Genomic DNA, 23,170 nt, shown 5'->3' on the forward strand with positions numbered 1-23,170 from the left:
CGCTTGGCTTATTTCCGGTACAGCGGTCCGGTTTCACACACGCCCAGACTGAGAAATCGGAATGAAATCAGAGTAAGAGTTCACAGCACTGAGAAACCTGATTACTGAGCCTCTAGCCTAGATTTCTTTATTGGTTTTCTAGACCTTACTCCACTGTAAGAAATCAAAGTGTGGTGTTTACATGACCATTTGAATGATCAGATAACCGCATTTATGATCAGATTATTGAGAACACGTAAACACAATCATTGTGCACTGAACATGCAGGAAATGCCATAATTATGCTCCCTGTTAAGAACATGTTCACTAATTTTCTCTTGAATGAGTGAATGTTCAAGCTTTTGCGTATGACTGTAATACAGTACTGACAAATTTCTCCTAGTTAGTTTGTGTAAATCCTTTCTACAGGACTGCAGAGTGTTCGACCGTCTAAGTGTTGGCCCTATCAGCAGGAGATCGCGAGTCCGATCCCTGGTGATGCTTCAGCCGTCTGTGGCTGGGACCCCAAGAGAGCATGATTGGCCTTGCTCTCTGGGTGGGTTGGATCCCCCCCATCACCTAAACATGACACCAGTGCAGGCGTCTGTTAGCTGATGTAACAGAACGGTCGACTGTCCAGTGACATTGCGTGAACGGCAGTTGGAAAACGTGGAGCTTTACAGGTCTATGAGGTGTTTGCCTTCACCCTCCTAGCGCTAGTGGTATTGTGTGATTGGGGGAGCTCTAACTAGCAGGAGGAATTGGAAATGCCTAAAATGGGGAGAGAACTGGGGGGAAAAAAACCCTCAAAAAAAAAAATCCTTTCCACAATGACAATGCAAGGTCAGGCTGGTTTATTCCCTGAATCGCTCCGGTTCTTGGCGTCCTAGCAGTCTGCTACCTCTCTCTGTCTGATTTTTCCCCTCTCATCGTTCCTGATCTCCTCTACATCAGACTGCGAGGAGAAATGGCGCGGGGGTTTTGGCTGAGTGAGACTAGCTCTCTCTGAAAGGTGTGAAATGTCACTCACTCATGAGGATTAAAGAGCATTTTAATGGAGAACAGAGCCGTGAGGAGACGAGGGCAGACACTAACCTTTTTAGCGCGGCGTATGAGCGGTATTGATTCATGTGAATGGGTGCTTGTAGGTATTTCAGTGAAGGGTAAAGATATCCGCCTGCCCTGGCGCTCCGTGTCTGCGGTGCGGGCGCACACATGGGCCGTGTTTTGTGTGCAGGTTTTAATGAGTTAGCAGTGTTCATTTGTTTGATTTGACACGCTGTCTTGGTGCGTTTGTGTGTGAAGAGTTGGAGCGCAGACGGGGCCGGTGTGAAGGGTGTGGGTGAGAAGGTGAGGGCTGCAGACGAGTGTGAGAGGAGTGAAAAGTGGAGGAGAGAGGGAGCAGCAGGATCTGTCAGTCTGTCTCTCACCCTCAGTTTCTGTCCAAAGCAGGTTTACTGGCATGAACACAAAGGCAAAGTGATGCCAAAGTGTTTATATTTACATGTTTGATCATATTTCAGTGCATATTAAGTTATTTGGATTATATACTACATATATGTTTATCTCTCTCCCTGTCTGTCTTCCTAACTGTCTCACTCTGTCTTTTTCTAGTCTTTTACTCTGTCTTTCTCTTTCTCTTTTCCTCTTTCTGTTGCTTACTCCCCTTTTTCTGTCTCACTCTTTCCTTTTGTAGTATTCTACTATGTCTCTCTTCCTCTCTTCCTCTTGCCTTCTTCTCTGTTGCTCTCTTTCTCTGTTTCTGTTTCTGTCTCTTTTCCTCTCTTTATCTCTCTCTTTCTCTTTTTTCTAGTCTTTTATTCTCTCTCTTTTCCTCTCTCTGTTGCTTACTCTATTTTCTGTCTCACTCTTTCTTTTTCTGTTTGTCTTTCTATCTCACTTTCTCTGTCTTACTTTCTCTCACTCTTTTCTCTCTTCCACTTTCTTACTCTTTATCTCTCCTCTCTCTCTCTCTACCTGTCAGTCTCTCTCTCTCTCTCTCTCTCTCTCTCTCTCTCTCTCTCTCTCTCTCTCTCTCTCTCTCTCTCTCTCTCTCTCTCTTAGTCTGAGAATATACACTATTATGCTACATACTGTATTCTCTCTATGTCTTTCTGTCTATCCTCCTTACACTCTCACTTTCACTCTGTCTTTTTCAGTTTTTTTTCTCTGTCTCTCTCTTTCTCTTTTCCTCTCTCTTCCTCTCTCTCTATTTGGCATACCCTCTTTTATTGTTGCTCTGTCTCTCCTTCTCTTTCTCTCTGTTTGTCTGTCTTTCATACTGTCTCACTATCTATCTTACTTTCTGTCTCTCACTTTTTCTCTCTTCTCTTTTTCTTTCTGACTATCCCACTTTCTCTTTCCCTCTCTCTGTTTTGTACTCTTTGCATCTCTCTCTCACTCACTTTCCCTCTCTCTTTGCTTTTTCTCTGTTTTATTTTGTCACTCCCTCTCTTAATCGTTTTCATTCTTGCTCACTTTTCCTCTCTTCCTCTTTCTTTTCTCTTACTCCTTTCTCTCTCCAACTTTCTTACTCTGCTTCTTCCCCCTCTCTATTTCTGCTGGTCTCTCTCTCTCTCTCTCTCTCTCTCTCTCTCTCTCTCTCTCTCTCTCTCTCTCTCTCTCTCTCTTCAGAGTCACTTGCTCTCTTCCTCTTTTACTCTATCACACTCTCGCTCACTTTTTCCTCTCTTCCTCTTTCTTTTTCTCTTACTCACTTTCTCTTTCTTCTCTCCCACTTTCTTACTGTCTATCACTCCCCTCTCTCTTTCTGCCTGCATCTCTCTCTCCCTCAGTCTGTGATTACGGAGTGTGTAATGCATGCAGGCTTATTGGATTCACGTTCTTTCGGCTTTGCAGTACATCCTCCTGACGTCTGGTCACGTACCGAGCGAGCGCGTAGCCTCCAAACTCAGACGTCTCCTACGATTTTGGAGGAATTAGAATTGACACCTCTGAGTTTTTCTTTGAATCTGCAGATTTAGCTGCATTAACAGAGGAAATCTGTCATGGCAGGTAGAAAGAATCCACCTTTGCCTGACAGATTCAGTTTCATCTCCTCCAATCCAGCGTGTGACTGACTACATACGCCGGTCTTGGGGGGAAACGCACCCTTCGCTGTACACACACACACACACACACACACACACACACACACACACACACACACACACACACACACACACACACACACACACACACACACACACACACACACACACACAGGTTTGGCTTTATTCAGTGTAAGGAATTGAGGTCATACACATGTGCCAAATATATATACATTTAAAATGTATGCATAATTAATTGGTTAAGATGTAAACAGTCTCTTTTGAAGTGGTTTGGTGTGAAACAGTCATTGTACACAGTGGTGGTGAAAGGAACTAGACGTCTTAAGAGTTTAATGTCTCCAAAAGCTTCATCACAGAAAGTTATTACATGAAACAGTTAAAAATCCACTGCCTGATGCCTGAAACATTGTTTTGGTGTAGGTTTGGCCTAAAACTTTTTAAAAACCTATTTAAAGGGGAAAGGTGTGTGCAGGGTGTTCTAAAGTAATATATTCCCCTAAAACAGGGGTCGGCAACATTCAGCACCAGAGCTGCATGCAGCTCTGACTGCCCTGTTGCGGCTCCACAGCAGATAAAAATAAAATAATCTAGATAAATAAGGATAAAAATAAAATAATCCTCCTTTACAGTAAAATAAAGCTCTGCTGATCGTTCAACGAAGTTTAACAATAAATGGTCTTAAACGCTGGAGTTAAAGTAGCCTATACTGCTGGTCACCATAGCAATGCAGACAAGTCTCACGAAGATAGAGCTAACGAAACGACAATGAGAGAGATTTAAGACGAATCTGTAATTCGAAGACGAGTGGACTTATTTGCACTTATAATCACTCCAGCTTGTTTCATGATATGTTTAATATGCAACAAAAAACTGTTGAACACCAAAAAGTCACAAGGCTGAGTTGGTTTCTCATTCGCCAGCTTCTTGTTTGAATTGTCCCGTTCCACCTTAAATGGTGCAGCTATTACATTCTGGTTCTTCAGGCACCATTTAAGGTGGAATGGGAAATTGAAGCTGGGGAATGAGAAGCTAACTTCGGCCTCATAAGAAGTTGAACATTGACAGACATTTCACAAGAAACTGTTCTGCTTTTTCCAAAAGTTTCCTGCTGGAGATGCGAGAAATACTAGTACTAGCATACTAGTACATCAGCACATACTGAGACATATTTACAGCCAAGATGGTTAAATGGACATCAGATGCTGTGTCTCCAAAGGTGGTTTATTTTTTTGTTGAAAGGACAAAAATGTCTCTTCTTTGGGTTGCCGACCCCTGCCCTAAAAGAAATCTTGTTTTGTCATGATTTTACCATTATTGGTTTTGGATGGTAAATAACATATTACAACCCCAATTCCAATGAAGTTGGGAGATTGTGTAAAACATAAATAAAAACAATACGATGATTTTGTAAATCCCTTTCGACCTATATTCAATTGAATTCACTACAAAGACAAGATATTTAACTGCAACACGTTCCAAAGAAGTTAGGACATCACCTTTCCTTTTAACAACACTCAATAAGCGTTTGGGAACTGAGGACACTAATTGTTGAAGCTTTGTAGGTGGAATTCTTTCCCATTCTTGCTTGATGTACAACTTCAGTTGATCAACAGTCCGGGGTCTCCGTTGTCGTATTTTACGCTTCATAATGCGCCACACATTTTCAATGGGAGACAGGTCTGGACTGCAGGCAGGCCAGTTTAGTACCCGCACTCTTTTACTACGAAGCCACGCTGTTGTAACACGTGCAGAATGTGGCTTGGCATCGTCTTGCTGAAATAAGCAGGACGTCCCTGAAAAAGACGTTGCTTGGATGGCAGCAGATGTTGCTCCAAAACCTGAATGTACCTTTCAGCATTAATGGTGTCTTCACAGATGTGCAAGTTACCCATGCCATGGGCACTAACACCCCCCACACCATCAGAGATGCTGGCTTTTGAACTTTGTGCTGAGAACAATCCGAACAGTCCTTTTCCTCTTTGGCCCGGAGGACATGACGTCCATGATTTCCAAAAACTGTTGGACTATTTGCTCATGCAGTTGTTTACAAAGTGGTGAACCTCGCCCGTCCTTGCTTGTGAACGACTGAGCCTTTCAGGGATGCTCCCTTTATACCCAATCATGACACTCACCTGTTTCCAATGAACCTGTTCACCTGTGGAATGTTCCAAACAGGTGTTTTCTGAGCATTCCTCAACTTTCCCAGTCTTTTGTTGCCCCTGTCCCAACTTCTTTGGAACGTGTTGCAGGCATCAAATTCAAAATGAGTGAATATTTGCAAAAAACAATAAAGTTTATCCGTTTGAACATTAAATATCTTGTCTTTGTAGTGTATTCAATTGAATATAGGTTGAAAAGGATTTGCAAATCATCGTATTCTGTTTTTATTTATGTTTTACACAATGTCCCAACTTCATTGGAATTGGGGTTGTATATTATATGTGAACTATAAGGCAAAAATGTAATCATGATACTTTAAGGCATTTACATGGTACATGTCACATTATTTTAACACACAGACCCAATGCACTAATAGTGCCATATCCAAAAACATTAAGATATGGGAGAACAGTGCGTTTTATTGAACATTTGTAATGCGCTAAATCCTAACATTATTGAACTACTTAAGCATCTTTAATGAAACATGCTGTAACGTGACATAACCACACCAGACGCTCATGGTAAAAAGGATTTGATGAGAACTGTAGTCGGTTGGTTAACAGGTGTAGGCCAAATTCAAAAAAGACCAAATACAGAAAAGAACAAAAATAACAAGGAAGTAATCAGGCAGCCAGAAAAAAAGGCAGAAAAGGCAGTCAGAAAATCCATAAACACAAGCCGAACACAATCAGACCACGTAGCACAGAGGAAACACTCAGCAGCTCTAAATGAGAAGCAATGCCTTCTAATGAATCTAGTCTAAAACCTGGGATTCTAAACTAAATAAGGCTAGTCACATGACCCACAGAGCAGGTGAAACAGATTAGTATACAGGTGATTGTGAATTGTGGAAGTTCTACAGTCACATGATCTCCCTGGGGATTCTGGGAAATGTAGTCCTTGGGTGAGTCTGAGCCGGAGGGATGCGCGACACATGCAGTGCTCTTTAAGTACTGACCTTCTTCTTCTTTCGGCTGCTCCCTTTAGGGGTCGCCACAGTGGATCTCTAAGTACTGATGATATCCATTATATGCTCAGAGAAGCATGTTGAAGGATCCGCTGTATTATATGCTTTATATGTAACATGAATTATGTGTTATATTATGTGACATGTATAAGCTTCCTGGTAGCTGTAGCTGAGAGGACAAGGGGACGACATTCTAAGCCCTTATGTCTGACTGTCTGTTCATAGGTTAAGAACAGCTGCTACTTCTGTACCTAACTCGCAACCGTCCAGGCGACAATGCACCTGAGCCAGCCTATATAACACGGCCATTTTCTTTGTTGAATGGGTCAGCATGTCGTCTGTGACCCGTTTGCAAAACACAGAAATATAGATCAGTGCTACAGACGCAAGGCTGGCCTCCTGGTCCTGGTTCTGATTAAGGAAGAGGGGTCCAACAATTCTACTCTATAATTTATCACCTTAACCAATTTATCATACAATAAAATATCATCATCTAAGCAATATTTGTGGTTGACATTGTAACACCATCACCTCTTTATTTAAATAAAATGTAGGTTTCATTACAGTAAAACATTTAACATCGAACTACTTGTTTACATTGCAATTGAATTACGCAGAAATGTTGAAAAATTACAGAGGCCTGCTGGTGACATCTCACAGAAATAAAAATAATGCGTGGCCACGCCTAATTAACGTGTGGAAATTTGATCCTAATGCATGGCAACGACATGGCCAGAGGGATGCGTGACACATGTAGTGTTCTTTAAGTACTGACGATATCCATTATGTGCTTAGAGAAACATATCGCTGCTGACGGATCAAAACCTTGTGTCTCCAAAATGTTGACTTTACAGGAGAAGGAAAACAAACCTACCTTACTTTTATTGTAAGTCAATGGAGCCTGATATTTTTTTTTTTTTTTTTTTTTTTTTTCTTTTCCCCCCCAAGTAATTTTGAACTGTTTCTTTTGCTCCATTCTTCATGAAATTTACACACAGTGTATTTTTTATATATGTCCTTTTAAATTAGGGCAAAAATTTAAAATCAACAAAAACAGAGATATGAGGTTGTGTTGTAACAGCAATATTGAAGGATCTGCTGTGTTACGTACTTTATGTGTAATATCATGTTGTATATTGGTATATATGTTAGTCAAGTCAAGAGCCTTTTATTGTCATTCCATCTATGTACCAGTACACCGTGGAGTGAAATTACGTTCCTCCAGGAACAACACGGTGCAACAAGGAACAAAGAGTACAAGGTGCGAACGTGCAGACATCGTGTGCAAACAAAAATGTAAGCTAGAAACAATAAATAGGATAAATTAAACAGACATTAGGCACAGTAAACAGACAGTGCAGCACTGACACAGCACTTATTCTGGACATGAGGTCGTGGAATAAGGAGCAGAGATATTTAACATGCTGTGATCTGTGAGTCACGCAGTCAGATGACAGACAGAAACACAGCAGTTACTGAGGTAGAAAAAAGACCTGAGTAAAACAGTGAAAACACAGTGTAGCAGCAATGATCCAGACAGTGCAAGTAGAGCATCAAAACAGTTGTGTGTGTGGAGTGTGTGTGTGTGTGTGTGTGTGTGTGTGTGTGTGTGTGTGCAGTATGGGTGTGTGAGGAGGCGTGGGGGTTAGCTCAGTCCTTGTGAGTTTAAGAACCTGATCGCTTGAGGAATAAAGCTGTTGCACAGTCTGGCAGTGGTGGCACGGATGCTCCGGTACCTTCTGCCAGACGGCAGCAGTAAAAAAGTCAGTGTGAGGGATGGATGGGGTCGTCCACATTACTAGTGGCTTTCCAGATACAATGTGTATGTTACATATAACCTATAAAACATATGTCATAATATATAATATATGTTACATATTATGTTTAGTATCATCTGTGTATGCGTGGCCATGACCTAGTAAGGCGTGGGAATGAGGTAATTAACTCGTGGCCACGACTAAAGAATATCTTGTAATAATATGCCTTATTAAGTCGTGGCCATGTGTTATTTTTATTTATACAGGATGACACCAGTGGGGTTGTAAAAAAAATTGATGGAATTTCTCTTTAAACTCTGAACTCTCAGGAGATACACAGAAGTCGTGCCTTTAAATTTGCAGAAATGTTTTAATTGAATAACTTGTTTACACTTAGAAAATCATCAAAACATGTAATTTGACCAAGGGTTGTTCAGACTTTTGCATATGACTGTAGATGAGGACACATCCTGACACTGTATAAGATAAATGCATGTATCTACACACCGTCCAGCAGTTTGTCTCCTCTAATCAGAGATTTGCATCAGCCAGACAGTCACACTTTCAATTCAGCAGCCTTATCAGTGTGAGAACGGGCCGATCGAAGAGCCAGGAGATTGTCCACTGTCAGTCAGTAGAGAGAGAGAGAGAGAGAGAGAGAGAGAGAGAGAGAGAGAGAGAGAGAGAGAGAGAGAGAGGGAGAGGGAGTGATAGAGACAGAGAGAGAGAGAGATGCTGTCTGCTTTGGGTGTAAAGAGTGGCGGTGTTGTTGGGGCACTGCCCTCCACTCCTCTCACACCTCTCTCTCTCGCTCTCTCTGTTGACCTCTCTCTCCCATTGGGCTGCAGATAGTTTGTGAAACCAACTGAAAGAGAGAGCGAGAGAGCAAGAGAGCTAAAGCCAGAGAAAGAAGACGAGAGGAGGGTATATGAATGGTTGCCTGGCAACAGAATTAGGCAGTTTTCAGATTAGGTTCAAGTCAAAGGAAGCGGCGGCTCTGCCTTCTGTTAAATGTCCTGAGCGGGACCGTCACCTGCCAGAGTGTTCGCTTTGTCTTTTATTGTGTATTCATCTGAATGTTAATGAGTTCTGTCTCATGTTCCTGCGGTTTTCTGAACATATAGATGTGTGCTAGTTTTGGGGGCGGGGTAACAGGGGCTGAAGGGGGAGAACAGGCAGCATGAATGATATGTCCTCTGTGGCTTAGATGTGATAAAGAAAAAGAAGGAAAGACTGGCCGCTCACACAAGGGTACTGCTCAAGGTGCATTTTTGTTCATGATGGTATTAACAATGTAAATGTACCATAAAAGGTACAGCAGTGGTTTTTCAAAATGTTTGCATGATTAAATAATTGATGTAAACAATGTCATTCAGAGTGGTTTGATGTGAATTGCTTCTGTAGACAATCTCACGAAGTCAAACCCGATGGGAAGTGATGTCATCTTAAATCTACTTGATATTTCTAATAATTCTTATGTTGATATTGTTGTAACCTTAGTATAGGATTATTTAACGTATTTCTAGCCTTTTTAAAAAATATATTTTAAGTAATTTTATATTTTTTATATATTATGCTATATTGGCAGCTATTTTTTGGTTCAAGCATATTTTTACCACAAGCAAAATGAATAATAATAATCTTATAATAAAGTTACAACAATCTAAATGTAACTCCATAATCAGGGTCGGAATGGTCCAGGGTCAGAGAGCCAACACAGAGAACAGGAGGGACAGACATAAAAGAAACGCCGGGTGGAAACGCACAACAAAGGCCGGAATAACCGAAACACCACAGGATCAAACAATACATACATGTTGAACAAATCAAACAAATCAAAACCAGCAGTCGACTCGGAAAAACACAGGGCTTAAATACAAGAGGGCAAACAAGGGATAACAGGACACAGGTGGAAAACAGGCGGAAACAATCAAGGACGGAGACAAGAAACAAGGAGGCAGAAACAAAGAAGCCGTGGACATGGACGTGTAAACAGATGCACATGGAAGAGTGGGAGGGGCCAAACGTGACACTAAACGAGAATTATACATATTAACTATGTTTTAGATAATCAAACTTGCCAAGATATCATTTTTTGCCATGCGTCTGAAGCGTTAAATGTCTCTTAAAGCCCCCTCATTGAAAGTTATTACATGAAATGGCTATGAATGCGCTGCCTGATGCCGGAACGTTGTTTTACTACAGTTTTTCTTTACATATCTGGCTTAAAATCCATTGTTAAAATCCATTCATGGTGGAGAGGTACATGCAGGGTGCTGTGAGGCAAAAAGAGTGCCAAAGAAAACATATTTTTTTCAAATTAACCACTTTTCTCATAATCAACATCACATATGAATGCTCAGTGTAGGTTCACTGGTGGTTTTGGACAGTAAATAATACAACTGTGTTTGTGTTGTAGACATTGTGACAATTGTGAAAATAAAATAATGCACCTTAAAAATGAATGAAAATAACTCTAGTGGATGATACGGTTATGTTCCCTAAGTAAACCTACTGAAGATGCACCCTTGAGGGTCCCATCCGAGTGATATGAGGGGAACCACCACAGTGATAGGTCAGTATCTGAGAGTGCAGCTACCAGACCAGAGAGAGGGTTAAACTAGAAAACACTAAAAAACCAGCAATGCAAATAGCAAGGCCAATCATTTTTTCATTATTTATTATTTTCTTTGAAGCCTTATGAATCAGCACTTTGCCTTATCAAAGGCAGTGGAGAGTGAAAAGGTAACCTAGCACAAAATTTGGCTTCAGGGAGACGCAAATCCCAAAATAACAAACAAATCTTTGAAAGGAAAACATCTAACCTGCTGCACACACAGAAAAGAAAACTATAAAAAACACCCCCCTTACTGCTCTACTCAAACAATGACGAATGACTACGCTTCCTATTTCACAGTATGGCAAACAAACAAAGAGAAGCCATAAGAAAAGCATTTAAACAGAAGACAATCTGTGTACGGAGCTATGAAGCTACTGCAAAGAGTTCTTACGGACTCAAATACTCCATTTAAACAGTCAAACTGTGCAAGACAAGCAAAATTCGGTCTGCTGTGTGGCGGGTAATGAACGGAGCAGCAGGACAGGCCGAGTTGAACGAATAAAGCTGCTTTCTGAAGAAACAGATCTTTTATTGTGGTCACCGTCTGAAGCAACCAATCACATCACAGAAAGGGCGAGCATTATCCACCTGGAAACACACAAAAGAAGAAAAAAAACAAACATGGGACATAATGAATGTGAAGTAAACTTTATTTAAACATATTTTTCTTTTTACAGCATACTGCGTCTACTTTCATTGAGTGCATTTACATGCAATTAATGATCAGATAACTGTAGAAAGTCAGATTTTGTCAGTAATTTGATCAATGCCTTTATATGCACTTGAGTAATCAGATGATGGGGAAACTCCAGGTTTACATGAATCAGACAGTAATCCGATTTCTGCTTTACAACCAGCCAATAAACTCACAGATGAAGACGCGACAAACGCCATATAAAACTCATAGTGCTGCTTAACCTGGAAACATGAACTTACATCATCTAGAAAATAAAGAATATTTAAAACCTTAATTTCGTCCAGAATGTAGTCGGTTTCAGCATCGCTCTAAAGTGCTTTGCTGCATCTCTTGGCAGCGCTTCTCGCTCATTTCTGGTACTGCGGTCTGTTTTGCACATGTGCAGACTAAGAAATTCGAAAGAAATCAGAGTAAGAGTTTACATGCACTGAGAAATCTGATTACTGAGCTAAACTCTAGCTGTCTTTATCAGATTTATTAATCGGATTTCTAGATTGGAGTATGCTGTTCACATGACCATTTTGAATAATCAGATAACCGATTGTGATTATCGGGTGCATGGAAACGTACTCATTGTGAGAGACATGATGTGTGATCATGTTTCAGATTCAAACAAACACAGTGATGCATTAGCTTTGCTGCCCAATCAGGAATTTGAACTCCAATTGCCAGCATACAAGGAGCCTGACCCAAGACCCTGCTTTAACATTAACAAAGTTTTACTTGGCAAATTATGAGCCCCTTTTACTGCTGCTGATCAAAACAACCACATTATGGAACATCATGTTATCTTAAAGAGATTATCAGTGCTTTATTGGCTGGACCTTTCTGACTAAGGTGAGGTTTCCATTTTCTGGTACTGCACCAGAGGGGGTGCTTAAGACTTATGACGCTTATGGACCCTGACTCCAATTGCAGGGTGAGGTAGAGCCTCACATCTCTGAAACAAATGTATTTAGTGTGGTTTTTACAGTCTGACTGTAATAATTGTGGAGTGATTTTAATCCAGTATGAATCTGCAGTGTGTAGTTTTACAGTCTGACTGTAATAATTGTGGAGTGATTTTAATCCAGTATGAATCTGCAGTGTGTGTAGTTTTACAGTCTGACTGTAATAATTGTGGAGTGATTTTAATCCAGTATGAATCTGCAGTGTGTAGTTTTACAGTCTGACTGTAATAATTGTGGAGTGATATTAATCCAGTATGAATCTGCAGTGTGTGTAGTTTTACAGTCTGACTGTAATAATTGTGGAGTGATTTTAATCCAGTATGAATCTGCAGCATGTGTAGTTTTACAGTCTGACTGTAATAATTGTGGAGTGATTTTAATCCAGTGTTAATCTGCAGCGTGTGTAGTTTTACAGTCTAACTGTAATAATTGTGATGTGATTTTAATCCAGTGTTAATCTGCAGTGTGTGTGTGTAGTTTTACAGTCTGACTGTAATAATTGTGTAGTGATTTTAATCCAGTATGAATCTGCAGCGTGTGTAGTTTTACAGTCTGACTGTAATAATTGTGTAGTGATTTTAATCTAGTATGAATCTGCAGCGTGTAGTTTTACAGTCTGACTGTAATAATTGTGGAGTGATTTTAATCTAGTATGAATCTGCAGCGTGTAGTTTTACAGTCTGACTGTAATAATTGTGGAGTGATTTTAATCCAGTATGAATCTGCAGCGTGTGTAGTTTTACAGTCTAACTGTAATAATTGTGATGTGATTTTAATCCAGTATGAATCAGCAGTGTGTAGTTTTACAGTCTGACTGTAATATTTGTGGAGTGATTTCAATCCAGTGTTAATCTGCAGCGTGTGTAGTTTTACAGTCTAACTGTAATAATTGTGATGTGATTTTAATCCAGTGTTAATCTGCAGCGTGTTTAGTTTTTACAAGAAAGAGATACAGGGATGCAGCGAATTAGAGAGAGAGAGGACAAAGAGAGCAAAGAGGGAGAAAAAGATACTGAGAGAGAAAGAGGGATCAATAACATATGTTGAGAACAAGAGACAAGGAATTAGTGAGCGAGTCAGTGAGACGCAGCGAGTGGGGGAGAGTGAACTTCAGAGACTAGGAGAGAGAAAGACAAAAAGAGAGAGTCAGTGAGAATGAGAGAGAGAGAGAGAGAGAGAGAGGTATCAGTAAAATACTTCTAGAAAAAGAGGCAGAAAGAAAACAAGAGTAAGTTGTAAAGACACACAGAGAGAGGGATGAGAGTATAAGAAAGGAACAGAGTAAAAGACAGAGACAGAGCGAGAGCGAGAGCAAGACAGCCAGAGAGAAAGTTAAGTGTTGTGCCCCAGGTGGGGGTCTTGTTTTTATGCTTCCATGCCCACGTAAGAGTCCGTGTATGTTGTGAGCCGTGTTAACCCTGCACTGCAGGAAAGCGCTTCCATTAGCTTCACTCTCACATAACAACAAAAAACACAACATCACTTCCCCTCCAGACAGGAACCCTTTCACTTATCTGTCCTCTTTTCTCTCTCCTTCTCTCTTTTCGTCTCGCCTTCAGAGCAAGCGGCTCAACCTGAACTGAAAAGCGCGTCTGCCTCCTTTTGTGTGGGACGAAATGCGTTACGACTCGTGTACTCATCCGTAGCCCTCGGAGAGTGGTTTGATTCTTGTGTGAAAAAGCTGCAGAAATTGCTTTTCCATTGTGGCTCCGGTGCAGGCGGCGTATGGCCTGCAGGCTGCCTGAGCTCCCTCACTCACCTGCATATCAGATTAGTGCAGAAATGGGCCGAGTTTATTGAATTCATTCAGATCAGCTCTGGGTGATAGTCGAGTGTGTGATGCCAACGTGTGCAGGAGAAAGGAGTGTGTGTTTTGCAGGATGCTCTCTCTCTCTCTCACACACACACACACACACAGAGACACACAAACACACACCCTAACACTACCAGTGGAGGATTGTCCTAGATTTCCCGCTCACCGTGATTTCTCTCTCCCCATCATCACAGGGCCATTTAAACGAGTATACTCATGTGCAAAGCTTTTTGTGTCCCTAGTCAAACGACATGATTTGTTTACTTTCAGAACAAAAATAAGTTCACATGTCCACTACAGATAACAGACCTACATATTTATCAAATAGTAATGAATGATAATTTGCTGAATTGAACATTCTTCCACCTTATTCCCAGCCTTCAAGCTACTCCCAGGCCAACTTAGAGATATAATCCCTCCAGCAGGTCCTAGTATGACCCCGGGGTCTTATCCCGGTAGGCCATGCCTTGTACACCCCCACCGGGAGGCGTCCGGGGCATCTGGATCAGATGCCCAAACCACCTCAACTGTCTCCTCTCAATGTGGAGGAGTAGGGGCTCTACTGTGAGCTCCTCCTAGATGACCAAGCTCCTCACCCTATTAGAGTGTAGCCCGCCACCCTGTGAAGAAAGCTCATTTCTGTCGCTTGTATTCATGATCTCATTCTTTCGGTCATTACCCACAGCTCATGACCATAGGTGAGGGTTGGGACCAACTTGTAAACAGAAAGCTTCGCCTTATGACTTTGCCTGTTGCTGCCTGTCCCAGCCTGCGGCTTTTCCCCTTACCTGGAGTGGGCATTCCATCCTTTTCCGGACTAAGACCATGGGCTCAGACTTGGTGGTGCTGATCCACATACCAACAACTTCGCACTCAGCTGCAAACCACAACACCTTGACACTCTGTCCATGAATTTCACAAACAGGAGTGGAGACAGGGAACAACCCTGCTAGTGTCTTATGCTAACACTGAAAGAGTCTGACTTAATGCCGAGTATACGAACAAAGCTCTCAGTCCGGGAGTACAGAGATTCAATGGCCCGGAGTAGTATCCCTGGCAACCCATACTCCCGGAGGACCTCCCACAAGATATCTCGGGCAACATGGTCATAAGCCTTCTCCAAATCCACAAAACACATGTAGTGAGAGGGTGAAAAGTTGGTCTGTTGTTCCACGGCTGGGACGGAATCCGCATTGTTCCTCCTCAATCTGAGGTTCAACTATCGGTTGAAGTCTCCTTTCCAGCACCTTGGCATAGACTTTCCCAGGGAGACTGAGCAGTGTGATACCCCGATGGTTGGCGTGCACCCTCCAGTCCCTTTTTTTTAAAAATAGGGAACACCACCCCAGTCTGCCAGTCCAAGGGTACTGTTCCCGGGGTCCATGCAGTATTGCAGAGGCATGTTAGCCATGACAGCCCCACAGTATCCAGTGCCTTAAGTATCTCCAGACTGATCTCATCGACCCCTGGTGCCTTGCCACTGAAGAGCTTGCCAACTACCTCAGTGACCTCCTCCAGGGAAATGGAGCGTGACACACCAGAAGCCTCTGGCTCCCTTGGAGGAGGAATGTCCCCTGGATTAAAGAGTTCCTCAAAGTGCTCCTACTACTGACCGACAATATCCTCATTTGAAGTCAGAGTTTCTGACTTCAAACAGCTTGGGCACAGCCACCCTGACCATGCCTGAGTCACCGGACAGTTGTCCAGAGCCTCCTTGAGGCTGGCCGAAAGTCTTTTTTCATGGCTTCACCAAACTCCTCCCATGCCCTGGATTTTGCTTCTGCCACATTGACAGCAGTCCCTAAAAGCCTCTTTCTTCAGCTTGACGGCCTCCCTCACCACCGCTATCCACCAGGGGGTTCTTGGGTTACCGCCCTGATGGGCACCCATAAGGTTTTGGGTACAGCTACGTCTGGCAGCTTCCACAATGGAGACTCCATGTACCCTACCTCCTCTGGGACATGAGAAAAGCTCTCCTGGAGGTGGGAGTTGAAATCATTCCAAACAGGGGCCTCCAACATTTGTTCCCAGTACACCCTCACTATTCGCTTGAGCCTACCGGGTCTGACCATCAGTCTTCCCTGCCATCTGATCCAACTCAGCACCAGATGGTGATCAGTTGACAGCTCAGCACCTCTCTTCACCCGAGTGTCCAGAACATATGGTCCCAAGTCAGATGAAATGACAACAAAGTCGATCATTGACCTTTGACCCAAGAAACTCTGGTAACATGTACAGTTATGAACGTCCTTGTGTTCGAACTTGGTGTTCGTTACGGACAATCCATGCCTGGTACAGATGTCCAATAACAATTCACCATTTGGGTTTAGATCGGGCAGGCCATTTTTCCCAATCACCTCTCCAGGTCTCCCAATCATTGGCAATGTGAGCATTGACGTCTCCCAGTAAGACAGAGTCTGTAGGCAGGACCGTTTCCAGAACCACGCCCACTCACTCCAAGAAGGCCAAATACTCTGACCTGTTGTTTGGTGCATAAGCACAGACAACAGTCAGAGTTTTCCTCTCTGCGATTTTAATTTGCATTTAGGCGACCATCTCGTCTACTGGGACGAACTCCAACTGCACAGCCGCCGGCCGGTGACTCGTGATTATCCCTACACCTGCCCAGCACCTCTCACCCTGTGCAACCCCTGAGTAGGAGAGGGTCCAACCCCTATCCAGGAGTTTGGTTCCAGAGCTGACACTGTGGGTGGAGGTGAGCCCAAGAGCCCAACTATATCTAGTTGGTACCTTTCAACCTCCTGCACAAGCTCTGGCTCCTCCCCCCCAGTGAGATTACATTCCACTTACTTCCACTTACTTTCTACTACAAGGGCCTGGGCCACCAAAGGCCTCCCCACAATCTCCCATTGCCTATGTGGCACTGCATCGCTCCCCCATGCTGGAACTTGCAGGTGGTGGGCCCACATGGTCCCCCCACGTTGCCTCTTCGGGCTGAGCCCGGCCGTGTTACGTGGGCTGCCTGGCCACCAGGTGCTCACCGAGGGACGCTAGGGGCTGGCCTGGCTCCAGGGGTAGGTCCCGGTGACCCTCTCCCAGGCAGGTTACACATGTTCATTTATCCTGAAGGGTTTTTGGATCGAGTTAGTCTGGCTGTTATTTATATTGCTCTTGATCCCTAGACCACACAAGGGAAAATCAAGTCAGCTCAAGTTATTTATGTAGCACATTGAAAAGAAAGCAAGTGTCAGTCAAAGTGTTTCACTATAAAACAAACAAGATTAAGGCCATATAAATCCAAAGTAAAAAGAAGAAAAGGAGATTAAAATAGCGCCATCAGTGAGTGTTTTACATGCGCCTAATAATCCGATAACTGCAGAAGGTCAGATTTTGTCAGAACTCTGATCAATGTGTATACATGCACTTAATTAATAAGATAATGGGGAAACTCTGGTTCTACATGAGCCAGGCTGTAATTGATCTTCTGCTTTGCAACCAGCTAATAAAATAATGTGCATATAAGATAAATTACATTTTATTCCCAATTTACATGCAACTTCCATTAGCACATTAAGCATAAATATTATTTTTGCACATTTTAATTTAAATTTAGCTGCTTAAAAAGCTTCTAAATTTTTCTGTACATGAAACATCAATGGTGGCACGATGACGTGAAGGGTAGCGTTGTTGCCTCACAGCAAGAAGGGCTTGGGTCCTTTCTGTGTGGAGGTTGCATGTTCCCCCGTGTCTGCGTGGGTTTCCTCCGGGTTCTGCTGTTTCCTCCCACAGTCCAAAGACATGCAGTCAGGCCAATTGGACATGCTACATTGCCCCTAGGTGTCTGTCTGTCTGCCCTGCGATGGACTCGTGACCTGTCCAGGGTGTATCCTGCCTTCCACCTGATGACCGCTGGGATAGGCTCCAGCAACCCCCGCAACCCTGAGGAAGAAGCGGCATAGGTGTGTGTGTGTGTGTGTGTGTGTGTGTGTGTGTGAGAAACATCAATGCTATACCACATGGTAAATTAAAACGGCAGTATTGTATTTGAATATTCATTTTGAGTGCAACATTGTGTATGTGAGTGGGAAGTTTAAATCCACCATTTTACCTATCAGTAATATTTTCATATTAGTTATGATGCTGATATGCTTCCACAAGTTGGAAAGCGACCATGTAAAAATGAATGATGACTGTGTTTGGTTCATAAACCCAGACGAAACCCAGAGGGAAAAATAAAAGAAAATGTATTATATGGGCCTTTTTAAAGTAAGTTAAATGATGTGTCACTGGAATAAGACAATTTCACTAGATGAAAATACCTAAAACAAGTCTGAAAGTAACGTAAATAATCATATAACATTCAGTGCCACGTTAAAATAAGTCTACTCTTATGAATTATTCATGAATGGTTTCAAATGGGTTTGTTCATAGTTATTAATTAGGTCTTAAAGACCTCAAAATCATAAAGAAGCAACAAAAATGCATATGCAAAAAGGGCACCAGTGACCTGTTGTTTGCCTAATAGTGAACCCACATTGATTTATACGCTCACCGGCCACTTTATTAGGTACAGTTGTTCAGTTGCTTGTTAACACAAATAGCTAATCAGCCAATCACACGGCTGCAACTCAGTGCATTTAGGCATGTAGAGGTGGTCTAGACAACTTGCTGAAGTGCAGACCGAGCATCAGAATGGGGAAGAAAGGGGATTTAAGTGACTTTGAACGTGGCGTGGTTGTTGGTGCCAGACGGGCTGGTCTGAGTATTTCAGAAACTGCTGATCTACTGGGATTTTCACACACAACCATCTCCAGGGTTTACAGAGAACGGTCCGAAAAAGAGGAAATATCCAGTGAGCGGTCAGTTGTGTGGATGAAAATGCCTTGTTGATGTGAGAGGTCAGAGGAGAATGGGCAGACTGGTTCCAGATGATAGAAAGGCAACAGGAACTCAAATAACCAACCAAAATCTCTGAGGAACGTTTCCAATACCTTGTTGAAAGTGTGCCATGAAGAATTAAAGCAGTTCGGAAGGCAAAAGGGGGTCCAACCTTTTACTAGCAAGGCATACCTAATAAGGTGGCCGGTGAGTGTACAGTTAAACATCTTTACCGATCTTACTTTTGACTTCTTCATGTCAGCATTAAACCTGTCAGCTTCATCACATATTCATATTTGTTGGATATAATGGCTGCCCTTTGCCCTTTTTGTTAGTTTGTTCTAATGGCTTATTAATAATTGATGAAGTTTTTATGATGTAATGATGCTGGCTAATCTGATTGGTCAGCCACGATCAAAGCCATTGTAAAATCCATGATCTACGCACACCTATGACCACCTCACAGCAGTTGAACTCTGTAGCACTGCGCCACGGCAAAAAAAAAACCCTTCTGCTGTCTATGGAATAGTCTTTGACTCTCATGCTGCTTGCTTGGACTATGGAGGCCAAAAGATAGCAAACATGCTAAACAACTCCACTATTAATATCACAGGCTTGAATTGAAACACATACGATATGATTAACTGAAAAACTGCTGTATAAAAATCTAAACAATGTCACTTCAAGTCGCGTCAAAGATTAGGGTGGCTTCATTTGCCGAGACGTCTTTTTTACCCAAAGAAATCAAACTTCCTACCCTAAGCGTGTCTAGGCTGATGGACTGCTTTTGGGAAGAAGTGGGCAAAATTGTGTAAATTTGATTTTCCACTGAGCGAGGCACAACACCCAGCGGAGGATGACTCATTCAGCCGGGGGGATGCTGGGAAAAGTGGGATTGGAGCTTTTGGGCGCTTTGGACTGGGCATCTGCTCACGAGAGCTGTTTACGACGCCTCTGTTGCTCTTTTTACTCGTCTGTTTTCCCTCCTTCCTCTCTGGCTTCTTCTCCTCTCTCCGCTCTGTTTCTCTCCTCCGTGTGTTTCACTCCGTCCCTCCCACACCCTCTCTCCTCACATCCATCACACCGCTCACTCACCCGCCTCGCTCGGCCCCCTGAACCCACCACTCTCTCTCCTCTCCTTTAACGCTCTCCCCATTTCTCACCCTGCCACTCTCTCCTTTCACTCTCTACGCTCCGTCTCCCCTCGCTCGCTCTCCGTGTCATTCTCTCTGATTTTACCTCTCTGCTCTCTCTCTACCTCATTTCCACTCTCATTATCTCTTTTTCTCTCTCGTTCTCACTTTCCCATGCACTCCCTCTCTCTCCTTATCTCTTCTTTTTCTCACGCTTCTCTCATTCATCACTCTTTCTCTTTTCTTATTAACCCAGCTACTCTTTGCTTCTCTCTCCCCTCCTTCTGTCCTCTTTCTCTCCATCTATTCTTTCTTATTCTCCTCTTTCTCGCTCTCCTTTTTCTTTTCGTCTGTACTGTCTTGTTCACTCTCTATCCTTTCTCTCCATCTGTACTCTCTTGTTCACTCTTTCCTCTTTCTCCATCTGTACTCTCGTTCACTCTTTCCTCTTTCTCTCTGTTTGTACTCTCTTGTTCACTCCTTTCTCCATCTGTACTCTCGTTTACTCTTTCCTCTTTCTCTCTTGTTCACTCTCTCCTCTTTCTCTGTCTGTACTCTCTTGTTCACTCTCTCCTCTTTCTCTCTGTCTGTACTCTCTTGTTCACTCTCTCCTCTTTCTCTCTGTCTGTACTCTCTCGTTCACTCTCTCCTCTTTCTCTCCGTCTGTAATCTCTCGTTCACTCTCTCCTCTTTCTCTCCATCTGTACTCTCTTGTTCACTCTCTCCTCTTTCTCTCCATCTGTACTCTCTTGTTCACTCTCTCCTCTTTCTCTCTGTCTGTACTCTCTTGTTCACTCTCTCCACTTTCTCTCTGTCTGTACTCTCTCGTTCACTCTCTCCTCTTTCTCTCCGTCTGTAATCTCTCGTTCACTCTCTCCTCTTTCTCTCCATCTGTACTCTCTTGTTCACTCTCTCCTTTCTCTCCGTCTGTACTCTCTTGTTCACTCTCTCCTTTCTCTCCGTCTGTACTCTCTTGTTCACTCTCCTCTTTCTCCATCTGTACTCTCTTGTTCACTCTCTCGTCTTTCTCCATCTGTACTATCTTGTTCACTCTCTCCTCTTTCTCTCGTTCATTCTCTCCTCTTTCTCTCCATCTGTACTCTCTTGTTCACTCTCTTCTTTCTCCATCTGTACTCTCTTGTTCACTCTCTCCTCTTGTTCACTCTCTTCTTTCTCCATCTGTACTCTCTTGTTCACTCTCTCCTCTTGTTCACTCTCTCCTTTCTCTCCATCTGTACTCTCTTGTTCACTCTCTCCTCTTTCTCTCTGTACTGTCTTGTTCACTCTCTCCTCTTTCTCTTTCTGCACTCTCTTGTTCACTCTCTCTCCTCTTTCTCTTTCTGCACTCTCTTGTTCACTCTCTCTCCTCTTTCTCTTTCTGCACTCTCTTGTTCACTCTCTCTCCTCTTTCTCTTTCTGCACTCTCCTGTTCACTCTCTCCTCTTTCTCTCCATCTGTACTCTGTTGTTCACTCTCTCCTCTTTCTCCCCATCTGTACTCTCTTGTTCACTCTTTCCTCTTTCTCTTTCTGCACTCTCTTGTTCACTCTCTCCTCTTTCTCTCTCTGTACTCTCTTGTTCACTCTCTCCGTTCTCTCCATCTGTACTCTCTTGTTCACTCTCTCCTCTTTCTCTCCATCTGTACTCTCTTGTTCACTCTCTCTCCTCTTTCTCCATCTGTACTCTCTTGTTCACTCTCTCTCCTTTCTCTCCATCTGTACTCTCTTGTTCACTCTCTCCTCTTTCTCCATCTGCACTCTCTTGTTCACTCTCTCCTCTTTCTCTCCATGTGTACTCTCTTGTTCACTCTCTCCTCTTTCTCTCCATCTGTACTCTCTTGTTCACTCTCTCTCCTCTTTCTCTTCATCTTTACTCTCTTGTTCACTCTCTCCTCTTTCTCTCTGTACTGTCTTGTTCACTCTCTCTCCTCTTTCTCTTTCTGTACTCTCTTGTTCACTCTCTCTCCTCTTTCTCTTTCTGCACTCTCCTGTTCACTCTCTCCTCTTTCTCCATCTGCACTCTCTTGTTCACTCTCTCCTCTTTCTCTCCATGTGTACTCTCTTGTTCACTCTCTCCTCTTTCTCTCCATGTGTACTCTCTTGTTCACTCTCTCCTCTTTCTCTCCATCTGTACTCTCTTGTTCACTCTCTCTCCTCTTTCTCTTCATCTTTACTCTCTTGTTCACTCTCTCCTCTTTCTCTTTCTGTACTCTCTTGTTCACTCTCTCTCCTCTTTCTCTTTCTGTACTCTCTTGTTCACTCTCTCTCCTCTTTCTCTTTCTGTACTCTCTTGTTCACTCTCTCTCCTCTTTCTCTTTCTGCACTCTCCTGTTCACTCTCTCCTCTTTCTCTCCATCTGTACTCTCTTGTTCACTCTCTCTCCTCTTTCTCTTCATCTTTACTCTCTTGTTCACTCTCTCCTCTTTCTCTCTGTACTGTCTTGTTCACTCTCTCTCCTCTTTCTCTTTCTGTACTCTCTTGTTCACTCTCTCTCCTCTTTCTCTTTCTGCACTCTCCTGTTCACTCTCTCCTCTTTCTCTCCATGTGTACTCTCTTGTTCACTCTCTCCTCTTTCGCTCCCACTGTACCCTCTTGTTCACTCTCTCTTGTCTTTCTCTCTCTGCACTCTCTTGTTCACTCTCTCCTTTCTCTGTACTCTCTTCTTCACTCTCTCCTCTTTCTCTCTGTACTCTCTTCTTCACTCACTCTCCTTTTTCTCTCCCTCTGTACTCTCTTCTTCACTCTCTCTCCTTTTTTTCTCTGTGTTTGCTCTTTCATTGTACCTCTACCTATTCAAACCTATTTCTCTTATCATCTTGTCATTCATCCTCTCCTCTTTTTCCTGTTCTCTACTCCCACTTCTTTCACTTGCTCTCTCTCTACACTCATTAACTCAGCCTCTCTTTCTTTTTCTCTCCCCTGTCGTCCCCTCTACTCTCTTATTCTCCTGCTTTCCCTTTCATTCTCCCCTTTTGTTCAGTCTATACTTTTTCTTTCACACACCCCACTTTCTGTCTTATTCTAACCATCTCTCTCTCTCTCTCTCTCTCTCTCTCTCTCTCTCTCTCTCTCTCTCTCTCTGTGTGCAGGTGGAGAAATGGCAGTGTTTTTTGTTCTTTTGATTCTCGTCGTGTTTGACTCCCTCACTGAGGCTGCACACAACACAACCGCAGGTAACGTGAAAAG

At 42.9% G+C, this 23,170-nt stretch overlaps 1 protein-coding gene across 3 annotated transcripts in view; it reads left to right on the top strand.

Annotated features, from left to right (window-relative positions):
* gabbr1b (gamma-aminobutyric acid (GABA) B receptor, 1b) overlaps positions 1–23,170 on the top strand; it is a 223,113-nt gene that overhangs the window by 38,285 nt on the left and 161,658 nt on the right. For 2 of the 3 annotated variants that reach the window (XM_037535401.1, XM_037535402.1), the window contains exon 1: positions 23,082–23,157. In XM_037535401.1, coding sequence (XP_037391298.1) covers positions 23,082–23,157 — 76 coding nt within the window. Of the gene's footprint in view, positions 1–23,073; positions 23,158–23,170 lie in introns of those variants that run through there. The other variant, XM_037535400.1, reaches the window with a different exon arrangement.

This window comes from Pygocentrus nattereri, chromosome 27 (genome assembly GCF_015220715.1).
Source record: "Pygocentrus nattereri isolate fPygNat1 chromosome 27, fPygNat1.pri, whole genome shotgun sequence".
In the NCBI taxonomy this organism is placed as follows: domain Eukaryota; kingdom Metazoa; phylum Chordata; class Actinopteri; order Characiformes; family Serrasalmidae; genus Pygocentrus; species Pygocentrus nattereri.